Here is a 25,321-nt window from a genome sequence, read left to right on the forward strand (position 1 = left end):
AACAAATGTGACGTCATCGCTACCTTCGTCGAGGCTGTTAACTTGGTCAAGTCGATAAAACAGTCATGATTCATGATTTTATTTACCAACAGCCTTAGATTCGTCGAACTCATAAATGTAATATGCCTATTTCCCGCAATTATCAGCGCCATCTGTGAACTGGATATTAAGATTACATTTTTTATGATCACACGTGCTTGTACTCGCGATATAAACAGCAAAGGCATACAAAATCTTCGCATTTGACAATCGACTGCCATAAAAACATTATGCCTGTAATTGCTGGCAAACAGACTGGCATAGATAACGAGATAAGCTAGAAAAATATACTAAACGGCTTTTATTATTTGCACAAGCTAGAACTTTACACACCGATTTAATATTTTTAAACAGCAGTGACTTAGAAATGTTTCCTATTTTAAATTTATTTCAAAGATACATTTTCATTTGAAAGAAAACTGCGTTCGCAAGTGGTGGTGAATTGTGTTTTTTTTTTGTAAGTGGTGATTTAAGCAATTAAATACTTAGTTTATCCGCAAGTGATTCATGTGATATAAAAATGGATTCAAAAACAAATATTTTTGAGGACGAAGAAAAGAATAATACAAATAAACAATGGCCACAATGGATAGCTGTCTTATCAGGTACTTATAAATACAAACATAATTAATAATTTTTACTTTTATTTATCTAATATTTTTCTAAGACTTCAGTTTTTTATGTCCGTTTCGTAAAATTAAATTGAATACATTCATTTCAAAAATGATGATTAGATGATTTTTTTATATGTAGTAATGTTTTTTTTAAACTAAGATCTTCATAACATCGTGAAAATTATTTTTCAAAATAACAGAAAATAAAATTTTTAATGTAGACTCAAGTCGGGAGTGCCAAACACGTTTTTTTAAAACTAAAAATACGTTGAATATGCCAATTATATTATTGATTAAAATATATTAAAACATTTGAAACTGTCATATACCATTTAATTCTTAAACCGGTTTAAGGAATTCTCAAAACATGGGTACACTGTAAAAATGTTAATAGTTTACCGATCAGTTGAAGAAAATTAAATACCAGTTTTACAAATAAAACTTCATATGCATAGATTTTGAAAAATAAAATTATATATAAAATAAAAATATATTGATTTGCCTACTTGTTTTTTTATTTTATTTTTACTGATAAATATTGTCCAATTTGAGTTATAAATGTTTTGTACACACATAGTTAATCATAACGTTTCTACCTCTCTAATAAAGTGAAAAACTTGGGTTTAGAGAGTTAGTTCGTTTTACATTAATTTTTTTATTTATTGTATACACATATATATTTGATTTTATTTACATTTCATTTTTACCATATAAAATAGATTCCATAAAATGAGTTATTATATTCTAGAATATACACAATTTTCCACTTTATGGAGTTCAAGATAGGGTGGGTCTCGTGTGTTTTTTAAATTTATATTTGAATGTTTTAAAATTTGCTTTTAAGATTTCCGGAAGATTATTAAAGTTTTTTTCCCAACATGTGAATAAAAATTAAAAGCCGCAGTTGTGTTGCGTCTGTGTAAAGGTATTTGGAAATCTAGACATTAGAGAATTTTGTAAATTAGTGTTTTTTTTCTTTAAAATATTGTATGATATATGCTTTTTAAATATGACATCAATTGAAAGTATATCTAGTTCTTTAAAAAATATATTTGATGGGTTAGTTCTAGGCTTTTTTAGTATAATTTTAGCGATTGTATTTTGGGCAGTCAAAAGTGGACTAAAATAAAATAAGTTATAAAAACTGTTTAACCGTCAACTTATCAAAATGTCAAATTATTTAGATAATATTTCACTTTATATAAATTTATTTTAAATATGCCAAATCCGATTTGTAATAAAGTAAGAAATAATGAACATTAAACGAAGTTTTGTTAATCCTACAAATAATTTATATTGGACTTGAATATAAATATTACGCCCATGCATTAAACTCTGTAGCCCATCTTGTGTAATGATAGCTTGTTCTGTGAATTTTAATAAGATTCTAAGTAGCCAGTTAGATTTTGAATATAATTTGCACGTTTACTTTTAAAAAAAACACACGACTGAAACTGCGTTTGTCGTTTACATTCATATGTTTCTCAAAACCAACCGACGATTTTCGTTTGTAAAAATGTTCATGCGCTAAGGACCCTAATTCCGAGTTGATTTGATTGTCCAAATAATGTAAGATATTTTATACTAGGTTGGTTTACGTATTGGAGTGTATTTCAATTATTTTCTAAACATAGACAATACCGAGGCTTTACTGACAGAATACATTAAGTCATTAAAATATTTTCCGAAATAATCGTATTTAAAGCTTTTTTATTCTTTCAACGCATTATTTTTTCTGCAATTATTTTTTTAAAAGGTTTTTAAGGGTTATTTTGATTCTTAACATAGCATTAAATATTAAATCAACATCTCGCACCTATATTTGAACATATTTTAAATATATAAAGACTGTTGACTTAATGAATTATATCAGTAAAGCTTCGATATGATCAGTCCTTTTTTTTATTTTTTATCTTAGTTAAAAAGAAATATTGGCATTCTTTTTATTTACTCAAATATTTCAATTTTGTAAATAACTTACTATCAGAAAATGGCAATCAAGTTGGGGTAGAGTGGGGTTTGAACCTCGGATCTCTAATCGTGAGTCCGCAACACTACCACAACCCGATTCTATTCTTCGGGTATCAGTCCTGGGACAAGGTAGAAACAACATCTTTATAAAATGATTTCATGTCATCCTTGTCAAAAATTTTAACTGAGATCATATACATAGTAGACGCTCTAACCACAATACATTTAATTCAAATTTTTTTTACGCTTCTCTAAGGGCAAAAATATGTTTTTGTTTGTAAAACACACATTATCAAACGGCATTTTATTATTTGAGACCACAAATTATCACCCTCCTACATAAAAAATCTATTCCACTATATTATTTTCTTTATTTAAATCGAATAAATATTATATCTGGGAAGTGTGTTTACTAGGGATGGAATGACTGAGAAAGATATTGAAGGGAGGTTGAGTGCCAGAAACAGAGTGAACGGTGCACTTAAATCAACCTTGGAAAATAAAAGTTTGTCGTAAGAGGCAAAATTAGCAATTCACAATGGAGTTCTGGTGCTCGACCCTGATGTATAGGAGCAAAATATGGATTTGAAAAAACAGGCAAAAGGTGTAGGAAAATGTGTGGTAAAATTATTTAATTTTTTAAGTTCTATAATTTACACGCTTATTGAAAGTGAATACATAAATGAATAAACAAAACAAAACAAAGAGATTTTCAAGTTTCAATTAATAACTATACATTCTATAAATAACTCAAACGTCGAGATCTGTCTAAGGCTAGAAAGCATTATCAACAAAATCAAGAAAGGAGCTTCGCGTGGGTTCGGAGATGTAGAGCGAATGGACAGCGAAAGAACGGTTAAAAATATTTACAATGCAAATGTTGATGGATGCAGAAATAGAGAAAGACCGAAAAAAATATGGCATTACTAAATTTTACAAATATTTGAGGATAGACGTGTCATAAGTCGGAATAATCAGCGCGCGTGTATGAGAATATGTTAGAATGTAGAGAAAGCGAGATCTGTATGCAAAGACAGAGTGTGGTGGCATTATTTTCCCTTAGCCTACCTCTATGGGGAAACGGCGTGATGCTTTGTTTGTTTGTAGGCTTATACGAAATTCAGCTATCAAACAAATAAAGAGATCACAGTTTACCCTGAAATCACTCCTGTAATGGTAGTCGAAACGTCGGAACGAATCCAACTTATACGGGATCACCCAAAAAAGATACGTATTGACAATAAAGAGATCCGCTTAATTGATAAGAAAGAAATACCTGTACTCTAAAAAGCGAAGGTGCCTGGCTTAAATTTGTTTCTTGATATCAGGCAGACACTTAAAATAGGTACGAGTATAAGAAAAAGTGTTTACATTAGAAGAGGTAAATAAAACGTTACTGCTATTTTAAAACAGCTCACCTCAAGAAATACCTAAAACAGTTTCACAAAAATAAATTAAATCGTTTAAAAAAACAAAATTTAATCACCAAGCGTAAGAGTAATTTTTTTTTTAAATTTCGCTTCGCGCAAAAAATTAAACGCCTAACCGCTCTCCGCACCGCGCTTCGCCCTAACTTCAAATTTTTATCCATAATACCTACCCACTCGTATTATAATCTCCCAAGGAAGATGTACATACACATATATGTATAAAATTTCCCCGGCCCATCTCTACTCATAGAGTAGCATAGCTACACCCGCGCAGTCCCGTGCTCTTGTCCATCCGGATCTTGAAAACGAAATTTTTAACAGCACGAAGTCGATAACGCTATAAAAGAACACCAAAAACTGAAGGTATTTTCACAATGGAGAAGCAAATTAAACTAAAACAATGTGAAAAAAAAAACGGAAAACTTCACCGTTTCTTAAAAACTGTGAGTCTACACCATTTAAAAACAACTACGTTTCAAAGAAACCATTTAAATTTTGATGGGCATTGTTTTTTAAGTTTTTGACTCATCTATCCAGACTCTGTACAATATTATCAGAATTGACATACAGTAATGAGACACTTAGCTTAGCACGATTTCATTAAAATTCCTACCCTGCCATTCAATCATTTTGATAGTAACTCATAAATGGCACCCTGTGACTTGAATAATAATTCCATATTTTAAAAAGGGTTTAATTTTTTGTAAAATAACACGTAGTGCCAAGTTTACGAAGTGGCTCAGTTTTGGTGTAGGCTCCCAAAAATAATGTAAGTAAAGAAGCCCGCCCAATTTAACTTACACATATTCACATGCATACGCTGATAATTCATTGTATATCCAATATAATAATTTAGCGTGGGTAATTTATTAACAATGCTAAATTAAAATTAATGTACATATAATACGCATATAATCCGAATGAAAACATAATTATCGGTATAAATGAAATGAAATTTTGTGAATGTAAAAGTCTCTTTTTGCATTAAATATTTAGTTTAACTCTAAAAATATTAATGTTATTCCATAAAAAAAGGTTCCCATAAAATACTTTAAATAATGATAAAAAAACGTTTTAAAAAACAAGTCGCACACTAAACTAAATTGTTATTTTTCAGATTTTTTCATGATACGGTAACTGTTATTGGTACTTTTATAAAAAGACATGAATGCCCATCTCTAGTATACATGGATATTGTACATAATACAAGACTTGTGTAAAATAACTGATCGGAAGCACCAAGGTTTAATAGCAAATATGGTGAAAGGACGTCTAATTTTAGTTTCGGGAAAATTTTCAATAAAATCAAATCTCAACAGAAAACATTCATAGAATAATGATGTTAGAAATTAAAAATTCTGAATGGCTTATAGGCAATAAATATGATTTTTCGCCTTATGCATGTACTTTTTCAGTTTTTAATGTATTTTTTAAATGTTATTTATTATATTTTTATTTATATAAACGATCCTCATACCCTACTGTCTTTGTAAAAAAAATAAAAACCTTCTTACAAACTTGTTTCGGGGTTCAGTGGGCTTACCTTTTGATTTATTTTATATTTATGGTTATATCTTATTTATTTTATAGAATTACATCTTATTTATTGACAGTGTTATACAGGTGATCACTCAAACAATCTTAAACCTTGAACATATCTCAATTCCTTTATTCCCCTCTCAAAGGGTTTGAGATTTTCTTTTGAGATATACGATCACAAATATAAATTTAATCGCATTATTTATTTGTGTAGATCTTGATGAACGCGCGACATACTTAGGTAAAATACTTAAAAGATGAATCAACGAATAAAATTATTGGCTCAACTGTTAACTACATGTTTTCTGATTACTGGGCTGAGTGTTTTAAATGAATATTTCCATGAATTACGTATCGTTATTTGTTTTATGAATTATACTTATCTGTCTTCCATATCCGTCCCAAATGATGCATATGGCATTGATATACCAAACATAGCATTTAGTACCTGGCATCTGGCACTTCAGGGACTATGTACCGTACTGTAAAATCTTAAATCAACTTCAACAAATATTTCAGCAAAACAATTATTTGATGTCAATAGCTCCTGGAATGGAAAAACCTGGAGTCTTTTTGCATGATAGGTACACGAATTAACTGCTAGACCGCGAGGTGGAAAAATATATAAAACCTCAACATCACGTTTTTATATATTGTTTTGCATTAAACAAGAGGAAACAGTATAACAAGAACGGTATCTTTACCTAAAAATACGATTTTATCACATGATATTAATATTTTTTCCAAACACTCATTCTCGTCATTGCACTAATAAATATTCCTTAATTCCTTCATAATTTAACCTGAATCGTGGCAGAACAAAAATATTTTTTACATATTTATTGGTTGAAAAGGGTTAAGATAAGAATCCCAAAAAAAAAATTTTTTTTAGTAAAACAAATAAAAGAAAAGTTTTTTTTACAATATTTTGAGTTTGTCCGAATGTTTAAAAGCAAAATATTTGATTTCACCCCCTAGGGAGTCGTTAAGATTTACAATTTACAACAGAGATAGATAACATTTTAGAGAAGGGAATATGAAAGTCTAGGCATTTACAGGGCCTATGATTTGTCATTGGCTGGTTCATTTGTCAAGTGACCACTTTATACAAAAGGTTAAAGAAATAATAATGAAAACCGTATTAAAAATATATATTTTTGTTTTAAACGAAGCTTATTTTGAATTGAAGTCATGAGTTGATAAATGTATCATGTGACAAAAACAAAAGCAGTGATTACAATATTTGAGTTTGTCCAAATGTTTCAAATTGTTTTTGCATTGTTTTTTGCTTGTTTCAAATTGTTGTTTCAAATTGTTGTAACAAGTTTGTTCCAAATGTAGTATATGAAATAATTCAGAAGTCAGATGAATCTCTTCACAACAATAAAGGTTTTAGTTCTTCAACTTCACTAAACTTAAGAAATGGAAGCATTAAAAGAATACCCACATTATTGCAATATTAATACATTATAAAAAGAAAACAAAGTATTTAAACATATTTTGTCCATATAAACTATTGAATAATAGTTTGTCATCGGGTGCTCAGACATAAGTTTTAATTAATAATCAAATAAAAAAGTAAAGACAAAATACTGTATATATAGGTACATATAAAATAATGAACAGTAAATGTTTTGTTTTTCATGCTTTGAAAAATATTATTAAGAAGATAGAGAAGAAAAAACTCAATAAAACCAGATAAAATGGCTTAAAAAATAGTTTTTTTAAAGTAGAAAAATTGAGAAAAATAATACAAATAAAATTAAAGAATAGCCATTTCCTTGAATATATTTTAAGCCTAGGAAAATATATAAATACACATAAAAATAGTGTGTGCTTATAAATGTAATCAAAACTCATTACAACATTCAACTTCAAAATTCATAACAACAGAAAAATAAAAATTATGAGAAAATTAAAAGTACACTTATGTAATAAATAAAATAAAATGTAAATAAAATAAGAAAGAAATAAAAGAAAAGTTTAACCCAAGAAAATAAGAAAAATGTGTTCAATTTATTCATTCATGTCTTAAATTTTAAAAATGGAGTTGTGAATTAAAAGTACGGCAAAGCAGTTTAAACTGATTAAAGTTTTACTCGTGTTTTGTTCATAAGAAAAAAAAATGTAACCCATAGGATGTATTGCCAAGAAAAGGGTTAATCATAGAAGTAAACGATCAATTGAAATCATTTAATTTTTTTGCAAGATTTGATTGTTCAAGGACTGGCTCCTTAACATTTACCTCACTAAGCATCTAAAAATTAAACATAATCCGAACGGGGGGACCAAACGACCCCAGCGCCTACTTGTATATGGCGTCAGGAAAATAAAACGTTGAAAGTGTTTATGACCGTGCAATAATTTATTCATATTTTTGCGTACACATATTTTACTCGTTCGAGTATATTATTCATTTTTGTTAGTTAGCCGAATGCTTATGTACATAAAGTGAAATTGACTCTTGTATTTTTTACTTCTTTTTTTTTAATGTTAAAAAAAACAACTTTTTAACATTTAAAATAAAAATCGGGAAAATTCTTCTTTCTATTTTTTCACGAAAATCGGTCGATGGGGGATTCGAATCCCCCGCTTCGGTCTTGTCTTGTTACATCACCGTTATGTACCTACCACACAAATATAAAAATTCCTTGACTAAAAAATTAAAAACGTACCACTAATATGATTTTTTTTTTTAATTATTTAATATCCTTATTACTTAAATATTATTTGTTTTTACTTGTTTATTTAAATTATAATTAAAATAATTATTGTCATACATAAAAATAATAAAAACTTATTATTAGACAGTTTATGAATTATTGTTAAAAGTATTCGATTTTATTAAATTGTATAAATTTTGTCTATTTTACATAAATTTCTAATAAATTACATAAATTATGCATATTGTAAATGAAATTTTGGTCTATTAAAATTTTTAAATTTTAGTTTTGTCGTTATTGGTATTAACATATGATCAGTGAAAGGTGTTTGGTGTTATTATTTTTTATTTTATGAAGTGTATGTTTATTGTGATATCTTTTATGTGGGGGCTTTATAAAAAAATATAATTTGTTAAATTTCACATCAAGATTTAAATTTAAAAGAAGTTATTGGTCATCTGAGATTTATTCCACGCGGGAACAAAAACTTGTTTGAATTCTTTTGAATGCAATAATGATCAACGTATCCAAAATTTAGCATGTGGGATGAAAACGCGACCTATTTTTTGCGAGGTCATTTTTTAAGATCCTTAATCTGTGACGTCAAAACCAAAGGTCACATAAGGATAACGTATTTGATACCTACCTTGAAAAATAAAATTGTTTTTCGTTCGACATAAATAGCTAAATTATCGAACTTTATTCCAATGCTAAATTATTTTATTTCCTACTTTGAAGTTTCTTATATAAACCGATAACCAAATATGTAAATTTTCCTCACATTAGCATATTAGGTAACTTATTTTTTTTTAGTTTCTTTTATTTTTAAAATTATCAATTACCTTTATGTCAAAGGATACTCAAAATTGACATTTTAATTTAAATAATCATCATAATTTTCCTTTCCGCACAGAGTGGTTCGTAGATAATTCGTTAAAAGAAGACGAAAAAAGTTAACTTAAGTCTTGCGGGAAATATTGCAATGCAGAACAACAATTTAATATTTTACTTCCCTCTTACCAGGAATCGAACCCGGGACATCAAGCATGGTAGGCAAACGTGCCAACCACTACGCTAAGAGGTGAATTTATCTCCATTCGATTTCCTTCTTTAGGATTTGTACCAAAGAGTAGTCATCGAGTCGATTACACATACCAAGGTTCTGCTGCTATTTCACATGCAAAACTGTATTCTCTACCCGCCCTGTCACATAATTTCTACCCAAATTATTTATTCCTTTAAAAGGGGGAGAATAAATAATATTTAAGGAATATTTTCAATGACCTTAATAAATTAAATATATATGCCCGGGCGGATAAAGAATACGGTTGTGGGTATGAAATAAATCAACTAGAGCAATTCCCACCTCGTAGCATAGCGGTTGAATCATCTACCTACATTTTGGTGGTCCTGGATTTGATTTCTGGGTAGGTTGACTTGAAACAATTAAAGGAAAGCTGGTTCTACATTGCAACATTTCATATTCTTGGTCTGGCACCTGAAGCATAATACCTTAATGTAACAAATGATCAATATACGCTTCATTTGGTGTACTATTGCAGTATTCTATGCATCATTGGATGCTGGCAGAGTTATGAAATAAAAAATAAAAAAAATATTATGATTTGTGGACATCGTTTTATTTAATGCTTTTTTTAAAACATTCAGAAATCCAAATTATTATTTTCAAATGTTTAATCGTACTATATTTTTTTTGTGTTTGAAAATTCAATTATTACTTTTTTAGTTTTAGCTTGTTGAGATTTTCCCGAAAAAGTCAATAAACTAATTACAAAACAAAATATGTGATAAATGGTTCGATTTTTACTGATTCAAATGATTTTTTAAGTAAATATAACTCATCATCATAGTTATTCTCTTTCAAGACCTAATGGTGCATAGGGCACTGTATTGGTAAAACCTAATGCGGCGTATTTCGATAATCTATATAGTCGATGTAAGATAATTAGTCATACACTTTTGTTTATTATTTAATACAATATTCTAGTGTAAAAAAAATACTATTTTAATTCCAAAATCGAACCCATGACCTCTTGCAGGGAAAGTAAACGCGCCGACTACAAAGCGGACTAATAAATAACTCGGCATAAAGGACGGACTAAAAATAACTAAATATAATTAATGTAAATACCTCATAAACCTTCAAATGAGTGCGAAATAAAGTTGTTAGCATCAAACGAAACAATGTTTAAGGTCAAAACATAGTAATTTGAACAAGACTAAAATTATTCAAAATGAACATTTTATTGAAAAATGTTGCCATTGTTTCGAATCACATAAATCAATAGAAATAAATGAAGAAATTATTATAACAGTTGGCTGGATTGACGAAAAAAATATGAATTTAAATATCAATTATCTTTTTCTTTTTTTTATTGTTTATTGAATAAAAATGTTAATGACATAAGTATAAAACTATGATTTTATACATAATTAATCAAATCAAATATATCAAATCACTTTCTCAGATTCTATTGAGAGAATTCGGAATAAGTTTCTTAGATGTATTAATTTTAAGATGGGTTTTTCTAGTAATCAATTAAATTTTAACAAAATTCTAGACTCTCTTAAATTAACTAAATTGCAAGAACAAAGAACATCGACCGACGATACGACTTTAGATAAAATAATAAAACCAATGTTTGATACCCCTGATCTACTAAAGTTGATTTCATTTTATGTCCCCTTGGTTATATATCGATGTACTTACCCAAAATTTGAAGAAGGGGGGTCGGTAATGTATATTCGTAATCGCTCGCGAGAAATTATATTTAACTATACCGTCATTGTGAAGGTATGACGTTCTTAATTTCCTATTGTAATCGCTGTCCTTAAGTGTACGACTTATCACCTCACCTTGCTGAAACATTTGATCAAGATACGCTCCATTTACTTTACGTAGATACCTATGCGGATAAATGTTTGATGATAATTATTAGATGAAAAAGTAGGTTGTTAGTCTATGTTTCGTCTTATGAATTATTATTCTTCTGGGCCCAAGGGAGGTATCAAAGGTCCCCCATGTAGAATATTTGTTAAATTACTTTTTAGTTTATCATGATATTGATTTCATTTTTTTCCTATTTCTAACCTTTACGGGGGTCGGCACTCGAAGTGTTATCAATTAAAAGTTCTGTAATTATGTGAACTTTGTTTTTTTTTTAAAACAAATTTCAGCAAATCGTAAAAACATTTCAATTAAAAAAAATTGTTATCGTTCATAAAAAAAAAAAAAAACAAAAGCATCGAGTATGTCCAAAAAGGCTTCACAACGCTGCACGAATGTGGGCTGAAGGTATTTTGTTTCATAGGCGTCGACCGTCTCCCATTTTTTAGCTGATACTTTGGCCCCTAGAATGGACCATATGGAAAAGTCCATTGGGTTTAAGTCCGGGGAATATGGAGGCCACTGTTGTGATGAAATGAAGATGGGAACTTTCTTGTAAAAAACGTTAGGTTTCACGGGCTTTATAGGATGATGCCGAGTATTTTTACGTACTCGAGGTAACAACGCATCATTTAAAATCTTTTCACGGCAGATTTGATAATTTACCTTTACGCCCTGTTCAATAAAAACGAGTGGTGAGGGCCCTGTGGCAGTTACCGCGACCCAACTGATACAGGCGCTTGCTTTTGCAGAGCGATTCGCTGGTCTTAATTGTCTTATAATTTACAGTGTTACCATACACGATCGTATTGTTTGTTGACATATTGCTGAACCGTAGTTTTTTTAAACACCTTTGCTCTCGCTTGGTGAACTGCCTTTTGTGCAAGCGTTAAACCTTGCACTTTTTTTATTTGTAGGGCTTTAATTCTAGTTTGTTTTTTAATATGCGCCCCATGCTACGATCAGACACCATGAGATTTTTCGGCCAATTGAACTGCGCTTTGTCGTGGATTACGTTGAATTCTTGCCTTTCGAACAATTTCTGTCGATGTTTGTGTTTTTGGATGTTAACCTCCATGGCAGTTTTTCATGCTACCAGTATCATTGTATTGTGAAATGGTTGGATACACAAACATTTAGTTCTCATGTAAATGTCGTAGCTCATTAATAATGGCTGGTTGCAATTTTCCAGCCAAATACAGAGCAATAACAATATTGAGTTTTAATTCTATTTTGATAACTTTTTTGAACTGTGACGTAAAACAATATGCTTTTGTAGAATTATTAACAATATAACAGACTGACATGTGTCAAAACATGAGTGCACTGTCATTAGCCGTTTGGTTGCTACATTAGCGTGAAGTTGGTAACACTTCAAGCGCCTACCCCTGTAATGTTGAAAACGTATCAAAATTAATAACATATTTCTTTGCGGAATTCTTTAGACAATAATTCACATTCATTCGTCTTTGCTTTCTTCCCATACAAACAGATAATATTACAGTGGGGAAATATCACTTTTTTCAATTACATTTTTAAAGTAATAAGGGTCTATGAAATACGGTCCAGTAAAAAAAATATTTTTTGCTGCTTATTAGTAACATTAAAAATATTTTTAAATTTGTAATTTTGAATTCATTGGCCACGTCCCGAATACGTCACGATTTATGTTCATTTTCAACTTTGTTACAAACCATTCAAAATTTTAATGAACATCGTCACGAATCTGGACGTTGCAACTATCAATACCAAATATGTCGCGTTTTTTTAAATTTTTCTGGTGTTTTAGTAGTATTTAATATTTTATTTTTACAATTTAAATATGAAAACTTTTATCCACTTTATCCGTATTGATTTTGAAAATACAACTAATTATTCTGAATACATTTTATATATTTTTACCAGTATTCGTAGTGTGTGATATTTCCCTGTACTTCACTCAACAGCTTAATATTCTTTGATATGTTCGTCCGTTTTCAAGTGTGCATTTTGCTTTTTGGTGGTTTTTTTTCAGCCATAACCACAAAAATTCGGATTTTGTGTTTTAAATTTTACATCCATTATTCCTCCCAACTCCGCGCTACAAATCCACGCCAGCGTATGGCGCGACTAAACGTAAACTAGAAATATGATGATACAGTTTTTGTAAACGTTACCATAACAATGATAATGGCAATTTATTGCATTAAAAAAAAATCGTATTTATAGAATTTTAGCTGGGGTATTCCTGATACCCTCCTCAGAAACTTACAGATTTTTTCACGTATAGGCTTGGAAAAGCTATAAAGCTACCTTTACCAGCTTGCCACAAGTGCTTGGCGAAAAGCTTGGCAAGCGTACTCAAGCCAAACGTCAGCATCCACACGCTTCCGCGATCTGTGCACAAAATACTGACACCATCCCAAGCCGCAGCAAGCGCTCGCAAGCGTCCGCAAGGCAAGCCATACGTCCGACCCGCACGCTACCGCTTATCGAAGCTTGACAATTGTGCATGCCATATTTCCAAAATGTTTTTTACATTTATTTGTTCAGTGTATAATTTCTTGATCTTATGCAAAAATTGAATTAATAAAAGGAATATTTGCTCATTGTTGCAGTGCGGAACACAGACTGTTTTTCGTTTACATTTGAATTTGGGGTCTTTTTCCATATAATTATAAGAAATAATGTCATTTAAAAACTATACAAAAATATCAGCAGAGCGTGTCCCGTGTGGGAACTCTGGGAAAAAAAGTTTCCTGACTCGTTCGCATCAAAACATTATTTATTTCGTCCCGGGTATATTATTTTTATGGTTGATCACTAGAATTAAAACTTTAAGACTTTGATGATGTTAACAAAAAGCAGACTGTATAATAAAAAAAACTAAAATCATTCACTTTTGTACAAAGTTGAAATATTTCGATAAAAAAAGGAGCACAGTAATGGACCTACCTTTGATGCAATAAGGTTTAGTGTGGGTGATTTTTTTACTTTCGAATTGAGAAATGTTATAGGTCTCAAAAGTTGCGTTATAGTAAATAATTAAGAACGTCATTTAAAATTTAAGAAAAAAACAATATTTTTGGCTCGCTAAAATGCCGCAAAGTTTTTTAAAAAATTCAGATTTTTTTTATTTTTAATTCTATAAATTTTCTGTACAAATATTATATGTGCCTTAGTCATTCAGACCAACAAATTACAACAGGAATATAGCATATTAAAAGAAAATAAAAAAAGGTAATATGGAAGTCCAGGTATTTTACAGGGCTTATGACCTGTCATGGGCTGGTTTAAGTGGCCACTTTACACACCTTGTAACATTCACCATTTTGCTTATGTTTGCCCATCCATATTCAAAATATCTTAAATTCTTCTATCTGTTGATTTTATTGAATGGTAAATGTTACACGTTTTTCTACCCACGCAAAGGTATCTTTGTTTGATGTAATAACCCATATTTACAAACAAGTTTATTAAAAATACTTGGTAATCTTCCACTTATTTACTGTGACCAATTAGCGCTTTCACCCTCTAATGGGCATCTTCAGACTGGTGTATCTTTGTTTTGTAAAAAAAAAGTAAAAATATTATGAACAAATAAAGGTTAAAGAACACATAACTAATAGAACTTAGATCAGTTTTTCTCGGCCATGATTTTCCTTCAGGAGGCACTACTAGAATATTCGAGAAAGCGATATTTTTATATTTAAAAGATAAAAATCATAACGTTGATGAATTAATTGCTGTTGCAATTTTGCCCATCCTGAGAATCTTTTGCTATCAGCGATAACGTTTAGCGACTGCAAAGTTAGTGTACATTATTGCCGAAGAATCATACAATCTTGTTCTTTTAATTTCTTCAGTACAAATAAGAGCATTCTACTCCTAAATTGACCTTTAAAAGCGATAATTGTCATGGTTTGATTGACCGGCAGACATACCGTGTTTTGACCGAACTACCGTTTTTGCGAGCAATAATTCGCCACTGTAATTGGGCCTCCTGGCCTGTTGTGGTGCAAAAAAATGTTTGTGCAATAAGTGAACCCTAATAATGTAAAGGTTTTGGACTTTTTAAAGATTCCCTGACATACACAATCAGTGGAAGATGCGATGTCTTAGAGAAATAAATGCGAGGAATTTTTATATGCGCCGCACAAAATTCAAAAAAGTGATGCCAAGGTTTAATTCTAAGAATGGTTTTAAATTAAGTTTTTTTTTTAATTTTTTGCATATTTTTCGTTATATGTATAAAATTATGAATTTTTTATTGTTTATAAATAGTTAAAAAAAAGTCTAATAATGGCATTAAAAACGCATGTAAAATTTCGTATTTTTGTGTTATATTTGCTAATTTTGGTATTTTTTATGTTCGTCTAATCTGTATTAAAATTAATTTTATTTTGTATTTTTATTTATTTTTTCATACAAATTAATAAAAAATAAAATTGGTTCCCCTAATCTACTTAAAAACTTCCATTCCGTGTGCCATCTAGACTGACATGACAAAATTTTCTGTTTTACATAGACAACGCCTCAACAGATTATTTGAAACAATCTACAATACCTAGAATATGCGAGAAATATAACAATAGATTTACCAAGGCTGATATTTTTTAAGACGATTTACGTAAATTTAAGTAAAAAAAACCTAGAAATATTGAAAAAAGCAGATATTTTATTTCAATTATTATGTACAGATTTTTTCATTTCTTATACATTTGTTATATTAAACATAAATGAAATCATTGTCTAAGGTGTTAACAATTTTTTTGATGTGTGCTTAAGTGTCCCACACCAATATAAAAAAAATGGCAATATTTCTGTACGCATTGTTTGTTTACGCAATAAAATTAATAGTAAATATATAAATGAAGATAAGGTAATTAGCCTAACTCTTTAGGTGCCATTCCAGGATAGTGAAGTATGGAAGTGAATCACCTTTAAAATAAATATTTCACGTTGACTCTGACGAGGTAGTTGCACTACCCTGCGAGGTGGGCTCATCACCACTCGGATTCCTTACTTAGGATTTTTCACCTGAGAGTAGCCATCGAGTCAAAAATGCTCCTTTAAGTTTCCGGTTCTATTTCACATACTTAACTGTAGTCTCCATCCACTTGGACACGAAAAAAATACGCATTGCACAAATTTACATACTGGTACTTTTTACCAGCTAAGCCTTGTAACCAAATTGGAAATATTACCACTTGTCAACCAATATTTTTAATTTAATTATTTGCGAAACAAAAACAATGAACAATCATGTGTGAGATAAAATTGATTAACGTATTTGATCATGCAAAGTTTCACAACAGTAAATTTTAATTAGATTCTTATTCGAAACGTCAGTTCGTGTGAAAACGTTTTGTAATTTTTAAACGTGTTGTGTTCCAGAGAAAAAATAATCGATTATTTGATTTTCTGATTCAATCAATATTTTACCTATTTACATGTTGCAAACAATTTTGTGTAACACACCAATTATGTAAAGCACGCTTATTGATTACATAACTATTAATAACTTTCTTAAATTATCTATGTAGGAATCTTAAAATTTTAAAAAGTTCAAGTTAGATTTAGGCAATAAATGTGTTTTTTTAAACCAATTTTTCATCAAGTTCTATATTTTACATAAAAACACTATAAAAAATGGCCACAAATGTGAAAAGTCTCAGGTAAAATAATAATAACAATAAAATAGTGTTTATGATTTATATTTAAAGCATTAACTTTGTGGTCAAATATTTTACTGAATGTTATTAAATCCTTGCATATACCGGTTTCGAGACGTGCCCGTATCTTTATTAGGATACCAATTAAACCAACATGCAAAACCCAATATACACTTCACCATAGTTGTTGCACGAAAATATAAAACCAAGACGACACGCATTTTAACAAGCAACCCTTACACGCACTGATTAGTTTATGAAAATATTACACATTTTGGGAGAATCGTTTATAAAAGTGGGAGGTGATGAAGTGAGGGGCGTGAGTTGGAGAAGAGATGGACCATCGTGTAATAAGCTATATCGAAAGGTTGTTTGATTTTTGATCAAAGGAACATAATTTTTAAAAGCTTTCCTAGTGTGAAATATTTCCATATTATTTACTTTTAACCTTTTATTATTTGTATGTAAGATTTTCACTCCTGTATCTTTATTAACATCATGATTGAAATGGATTTACGAATTCGGAGAAATTGTTATTGTGAAGACGCCTCATATGTTATTTTTCACATGTTTTAGTTTTATAACTATGACGAATGTGTATAGTGGGTTTTGCATGTTGGTTTAATTAATGTCCTGACAAAGAGACAAGTATGTCTCAAAACCGTTAGATATAGAAAAGACAGTGAGTGGTTATAAACAAATATTTATTAACTTCTGCTAGCAAAAGTATTCAAAGTAAAAAAAATAAAGAAATACGTCAATACATAGAATCAAAATATAAAAAAAGAAAACCAAGATCTGTGTCTTCCATAATTAACATTTCGGTACAAGTAGTAAAGTAAATTATTTATATGTAAATGTGAACAAAAAAGACCTCTCCTAACCCTTTTATTTAACTTTGAACAATGTTATAGTTCATTTAGTTACATATTGGAAGTTTCAGGCATGATGTTCTTTAGTTTTATATGACAATATTTATTTTTAAATCAAGAATTTATTAAATAGTCAACCAAAATAAATTTGGTTATGGTCCTGTGGTTAATGTTGTGGACTTACGGATCAGATATCCGAGGTTCGAACCCTACCTTACCCGAACTTGATTTCCTTTTTCAATATTGAGTTTATTGTAACTCCTTAAAAATGAACCCAAAATTAAAATATTTAGGGAAATTGTAAAGGTGAAAATATTTTTTTTAAATAAGTTAATCGCAATTAATTTTTGTTAGTGCAATTAAAAACATGTTGCCAAATCTATTTTCTCCATAACATTGCATAAATGTTAAACGCATGATGCAAAAAATGGTTACTATCATCATGATCATTTATTTATTCAAACCAAATGGTGTATAGAACACTCCATCGGCATTTCAATTGGAGTGTGTCTAGATCATTTTTGATACATCGAAGGTAAGGTTAGGAGGTCAGCAGTCGGGAATTGAACCCAGGACCTCAAGTATGACAAGAAAACACTCCAACCACTATACTACGAGGTGGACTTATCTCGACTTAATTTCCATTTTCGGGTGTTTTACTTGACAGTAGATATCGAGTCTAAAACACTCGTCCTGGATCTTGGTTTTGTTTCACACACAGAAAAAAAAAACACTTGCATAGGAAGAAATCATTCATATATACATATTTATCAATATAACGAATAACACGAAAATAAAAAGGACATTTTAATTTTCAATTGCTGCTCTATTGTTATATTAAGGTTTATATATATTGAAACTACGTAAATGGATTTAAAATAAAGTAAATATTGCAAAAATAAGCATTTTTCAAATTGCGAATACTCACACTTTTAATGGAACATTTGTCAAAAATACACATTGAAATTAGTTCCAATCATCAATAATATAATTTTCCCGTGAACATGATAAGCAAAAATATAATTACAAGAATTTACTTCGATATTTTATAATGATTCACGCTGTTAAGATTTAAATTGTTTTTGCGAAAAATTAGAAATATACGGTTCGTATATTTTTTACAACAAAAAACATACATTTTAGATAAGGGAATTTAAAAGTCTCGGCATGTACAAGGCATATCACCAGTAATTGGCTGCTTTATGTTGCCAGTTTATCCACTTTATAACATTCCTAATTCCCATTTTCTTTGAGTATAAATATTTTGATGTTTCACTTACTGTTTTTAATAAGTTTTTGACTATTTTTAAAAATGAATTTAGGTTTTTTTCCTAACGATTTTCAACTGGTATTAAATTAAATAGTTTTGGTATTACACTCCCCATTATTTTATCTCCATAGTAGTTCTTTTGTCGTGGCACCGTCAGATGCTGTGCCGATACTTGTCGGGTCACAATCTGGTGGGATTTAAAATTGCAATCGAGGAAATGATTTTTCATTATTTTATACTGACACTTTTTGTTTATTGGCAAAACGTTAACATAATCAAATAATATTTTACTATTTATTGCCTTTTGCCTCAATCTTTATTATTACAGGTACGATATTTTTAAAATATGTACTTGTAGGTTCAAGACTCTGTCGGTATAAGATTTGAAACCTAGTTCCCATATTCTTAATCCATATTAAATTATTGGGTCAACTAGCCCCAAGTAAACTGATCTTAGCACTAGGTATGATACAAGTGGTACATGTTAAGTAGGCAAACTCTGAGCTTATTGCAAACTGTTTTGACCTGTTCTTCCCAATTAAAAGTGGAATCTATAATAAATAATACTTATATTTTGATACTTATGTTTTGAAACATGATCTATTTTTGTGCATTTGCAGTCTTGTAGATTTTTATGCAAACATTCGTGCCAAAACTTAAACCAAACAATGACACATTAAAAGTCCTGTAAATGCCTTTACTTTTTTATTTCCTTCTATTAAATATTCTTCAAATCTGTTGCAATACATAAATAATTATTTTAAACTGTAAAAAATAAAATCATCTGAATCATAATTATATCGATTGATAATACCGCAATCGAATAAAAATATTTGTACACAAAACACTTTTATAATATTTATCGGTTGTGTAGGTAGGATTTACCTCAAACTTGTCCTAGTTTTGAGCCACTCGACTGATAAGCATTTTTATGTCAATCGTTTACCTTGGCCTTAAGCCATCACAAGCAATATCCTTCAATATTCATTTCCTATTTAGTTTATATAAAATCTATTTCCCTCAGCTTAATATTAATTAATTTATGACGTATTTATTGAAGCTAACAATGAAATTTAATCATCAAACAGTTTTAGTCATTATTTAAAGGACCACCGGAATCATTAAAAAATGTAATTGTGCGCAAATTTTGGCGACTTAAGATTCTTAATTTTATTGAAACAAGGTTACGTGAAAAAACAAATATAAATAAAAACGTTTACATGTATTTCATTTATAATTATTCGACCAATATCTCAACCGAGATGAACGAACTTTTAAGTAATGTAAAAATAAAGGCTTTTATACGGTTTATGACCTGTCATTCCCTAATCACTCATTTTTTTCGGCGTTACTTAATCAACAGGCCAAAAACTGGCCCTGTCAACTTTTTTTACTTTTTTTTTCATTTGATTGCCTTTTGCCTTTTGCCAATTATGTACTTAAAAAAATATTTTTCTGCCACTTGGTAGTTTCAATCATTTATTTTTAAAGAGTTTTTCCACAATGGCGAAATATCGATGATAATTGATGTATTTTTTTTGCACCGCAATACGCCAGACTATTGGGTACAAAAAAAAACACCCAGTTATCAGAAAAATCCGATGTAATTTTTCTGATCTCACCGAGAATCGAACCCGAAACTACCGTGCGTGAGGCAAGCGTCCTATCCATTAGACCCCGCGGGCGGCAAAAAAATATTTTAGGAATTTCATAAGTCTCCATTGAAATAATTGAATGTTTAAATGAAATTCTAAAAGGGTTTAATTTCAGTAAAGGTCAACAAAAAAATTAACACACTCAAATACAATTTACTTAAAAAGTTGACCGGTCTTGTGGCACACTGGTCAGGGTGTTTGCCTACCATGCAAGAGGTTTTGGGTTCGATTCCCGATGTGGTTGACTTGAAATATTTATTTAAAAGGGTGGTTTTGCACTATAATATCTCATAGTTCCTGGACTGGTACCTAAATTGTAAGACTGATCATCTTACCTTTATGTTACAAAAATGATCAAGATACGCTGAGATTGGTGTACCAATGTAAATCCCTATACATCATTAGGTGTGGAAAGGAAATGATGATCATGAGGGTGATGATGAAAAGTGATTTTTAAAAATAAAATTTACTCAACATAAGTATGTATTTCTTATTAGTTTGATAAATTTATCAATCAAGTAAGAAAAATATCTAGAATATCATGTTAGTTTATTTCTTAGGTTCTGTAGTATTTCTGATAAAAAATCGATCGTTTTTTTTTTATATATTAAAATATTTTCTTTAACATAAGATCAATCAAGTAGATTCCACTTTAAAACGAAGCTATTATGCTACATTGGGTTGTGATTCAGTGATCGCTCTGACTCCGTAGCAGACTTCGAAGGTTTGAATTCCAGATTTTTATTCTACCAAAATCTATGCATTATGTCATTACAATATTTGAGTCTGCCCAAATGCTTGTAGTCAGATACAAGATTCAACCCCCCGGAGAGTTATTTAGATTTACATATTACAGCAAAGATAGAGAAGTCTTGGCATTACAGGACTTAACAGCGCTATGACCTTTCATTGGCTGGTTTAAGTAGCCACTTTACACACAGTGCAATATTTACCTTTTCGCCTGTGTTCGAACTTCGATATTTACCAAATTCATCCATCTGTTGACGTTTGTGAAGTTAAAAGCTGAAAATTTTATTGATGTGGGTGAAATTCATTACATTAAACTGTTTCATTTGTTGAAATTAATAATACCAAAATTAATGTTTAATGCAAACGTCTTTTTTGTGTGGAAGTGAGAATAAAATTAATTCTTGGAGGTGCATTTTGATAAATATTTACTAAACCAGATGCTGATACCGTTGAAAACCAAAGTTATAATATTGTAGCCGGAGTATAGGTACAATGGTGGAATTATAAAAACAAACATTTTACGATAACTTCCAAAGCTAATCGTTAATACATTATTTTCTTTCCTTTGTTCACAGCTTCGCTAAGTTTCTTCACCGCTGGAATCTGCTTTGCCTGGTCGTCTCCATCCCTGGCGATTCTTCAATCCGACACCACTCCATTCCCAGTAGATAATAACCAAGCTTCGTGGATCGCTTCATTTCTGCCCATCGGCTGTGCAGTAGGACCTATCGTTGGCTCTTATCTATCCAGATATCTCGGCCCTAAGCAAACGACAATTATATCAGCGTTTCCTTATCTCGCTGGATTTGTTTTAATAATCTTCGCCAATGGACCGATATGGCTTTATTTATCGAGATTTCTATCCGGCTTTGCCGTTGGCTTTGGCCAGACTGCAACTCCGATATACGTCGCGGAAATAGCTGAAAACAGAAACAGAGGGGCGTTGATGTCGTTTTTTACATTTACAATGGGTATCGGCGCTCTCTTTATTTCCTTCTTAGGACCCTACCTGACTATTCAAGTCATGGCTGAAATATCTTCAGTTTTTCCAGTTTTGCTTTTATCCACCATGCTGTTGATGCCAGACTCTCCATATTTCTTAGTAAGAATTAACAAAGAGGATGAAGCAGAAAAATCATTAAAATGGTTAAGACGCCAAAAAAACGATGACATCATTCAAGAAGAAATGAGGATAATAAGAAAAAGCGCAAGTGAAAATATGAGCTTAATTAAGGGTTTCAAGCAGCTCGTCGAACGACCGAACCCGAAAGCTTTAGGAATTGTTAATATCTCTTTCATTGGACAAACTGTTTGCGGGGCAATAGTTGTTATGTTTTATCAAGAACAAATTTATCAAATAGCGCAAATTCCAATTCCTGCTGAAGTTGCAGTAATGATATCAGCCGTGATAGGTAACACAGCTGGTTTCCTATCTGTCATGTTTGTTGACCGCTGGGGAAGGAAACCTTTACTTTTGATATCCGCTTTAGGCTGCGCTTTGTCTACTTTAACAGTTGGAACTTATATTTACTTGGATCAAAAGGGGTCACTCGCTGGTATTCCTAATATTAATTGGACTCCAGTTGTGGCTATGAATGCTCTGCAGATATTTTTTGCATTTGGTCTGAGTCCAGTACCGAGTACTCAACTGGGAGAACTTTTTTCATCAAACGTTAAAGAAATAGCTTTTTGCCTCATATCCGTAATAACAGCACTCGAGGGTTTCGTAATGACTAAAATGTATCAAATAGTGCAAGATGCTTATGGTATTACAGTCGTGTTTTGGGGACTTTCGATTTTGACATTTATAACTTTTTTCGCGATGATAAAGGTTACTCCGGAAACCAAATCAAAAAGTTTCCTTGAGATCCAAAGCATGTTGATGTCGACCAAAGAAGAACCTATAGAAGTTTTTAAAATTCATGAGGACATAGCAACGAGATTTTGACTAAATTTAATCATTAAAAAAATTCTAGTCTGGTAAAAAAAGTATTAGGACGCTTTTATAAAATGTCCACACATTTTTAGAATATTTATATCCTTCATAACAAGAGTTTTTAAAACAATAAAAACTTTTTTGCTAATTCAATATGACGATCATCCATCTTTATAATTTGTAAAAGTTGGTTGATATATTTCATCTTATACGTAGGTAAACAATAATATAAAATACAATTAGTTTTAGTGTAAGAAATTTATTTTCATACGAAATTAATTATAAGGTACTATTTTTTACTGTAGCATATTATAAGCGTTAGTTCTAATTTATTTTATAAACATTTTAGCGAACGTATTTATTGTGAATTCTGAGATTATTGAGTTGTATAACTTTCAAAACGCTATCGTAAAAAAATACTGATAGATGTTTTGAAAACTAATTGACATATTGTCAATAAAACTGTAAATTATTACTTTTTAAAAAATAAATGGACTTGAGAATATTTATTCGTTTTTAATTTAATGGTTTTTACTAATAATGTCATAATACTAAGGTAAACATTACACAAAGGTTAGTATTAAATTAATACTGGAGGTAAGGCAATTAAGGTATAATAAAAAGACAAGTTATTTCATTACTAAATGCATTTTAATTTTAGCCAATATTGCATTGCCCTCAACAGAAAAAAAAAACGAAAAATCAAACATGTTAATATTAATGAGAGAACGAGATGCAAGTAAGAATTTAAATGCCATCTATTATGCGTTTGTAACGAGTCTATTTAATTATATGTCATTGGGTTGAGTATTATAATGACCACTTAAAACAACTAATGACAGGTTACTAGTCTTGTGAATATCTATATTCCATATTCTTCGATAGTTCCTTCATCTTGGTTGAGATATCTAGCACAGTTAAAGAGTTATTTCAGACGTTTTTGTTGAGATGTTTGTCTCTAGACAAAAGTATTCAATACATTTTAGTATTACGCTATGAACATTCAGACATTCTCAAATTATGGTAAATAATACCCGGGGGGCGATTACAATGGAATGTTTAGATATATTTTCAATTGTCTCAAAAAAAAGTAAACATCGTAAGCACTCAAGACAAAACTTCGGAAGATGAAAAAAAAATTTGGATGACATAAGCAATCTATCTATCATGGAGTTTTCATTTATAAGTTTTTAAAAATTATTATTATTAAGAAATAACCTGCTAAACTTCTATTTTAGAAACTCGAGGTAGAAAAGAGAGGACATGGAAGAATGTTATGAAAAATACACCACAACATCCAGACTAATTGAGAAAACTTTTCTTTGATTTGTTTCTTGCATCTGGCGGAAATCTAACTCGAGTATAGGGGCGTAAATTTCACAGTCTGCCAAATAACCAACAGCGCCACGGTTTGGAAAAAAATCCTTAAAATGCATCGATTTTAATTGAAATAAATATAACTGAAATTTTTCCAAATTATTTTCATGTTTGTTTGCTTGAGGCGTCTTTACACGCTAACCGATACGTTGGCCAGTACGCTGTCGAGAGTATTGGCAGCGAAATTGCCAAACTAACTGCACGTTGACGAATCGTTCTGTATCTGCGGTGTGGGCCAATGTGCTAATATCAAAAGCACACACAAAATCACGTGCGCCCACTCCGGTAGTTGGCACTGTTGGCAGCGTACAGCGTACTAAACACTGGACCAACGTTAAGCCAGCGCCCTTTGATTTATGTTGAAAAACCGACATCAGATGGATCGCGCGCCAGCGTATGAGCTCGCACTCGTGCCAGATCTGCCAGCCACAAATACCCCTCTCTACATGTTTTCCAATACATTGGTCAAAGTATTGGGCGAACGAATTGTGCAGCGTGTAGAGGCGCTTGAAGAAGTACAGTAGATCTTCGTTTATCTGAACTCCAGTCATCCAGATTTCCAAATATCCGGATCGTTATCTGGAAATAAAAATTAAAAAAACATTTTAAATAACCCCTCGCTGCTCGCAAACGCATTTCTTGG

The 25,321-nt window shown here is 30.7% G+C and overlaps 1 protein-coding gene across 1 annotated transcript; it reads left to right on the forward strand.

Annotated features, from left to right (window-relative positions):
- Nucleotides 1–238: 238 nt before the first annotated feature.
- On the forward strand, nt 239–23,804 carry LOC148281512 (facilitated trehalose transporter Tret1-like). Its single transcript, XM_088226612.1, has 2 exons — nt 239–644; nt 21,941–23,804. The coding sequence occupies exons 1-2, from the start codon at nt 560–562 to the stop codon at nt 23,311–23,313; spliced, it is 1,458 nt and encodes a 485-aa protein (XP_088082738.1). The 5' UTR covers nt 239–559; the 3' UTR covers nt 23,314–23,804.
- The last annotated feature ends 1,517 nt before the right edge of the window (nt 23,805–25,321 follow it).

This window comes from Micrasema longulum, unplaced genomic scaffold (genome assembly GCF_059751315.1).
Source record: "Micrasema longulum isolate JH-2025_06_02 unplaced genomic scaffold, ASM5975131v1 h1tg000450l, whole genome shotgun sequence".
Lineage (NCBI taxonomy): Eukaryota > Metazoa > Arthropoda > Insecta > Trichoptera > Brachycentridae > Micrasema > Micrasema longulum.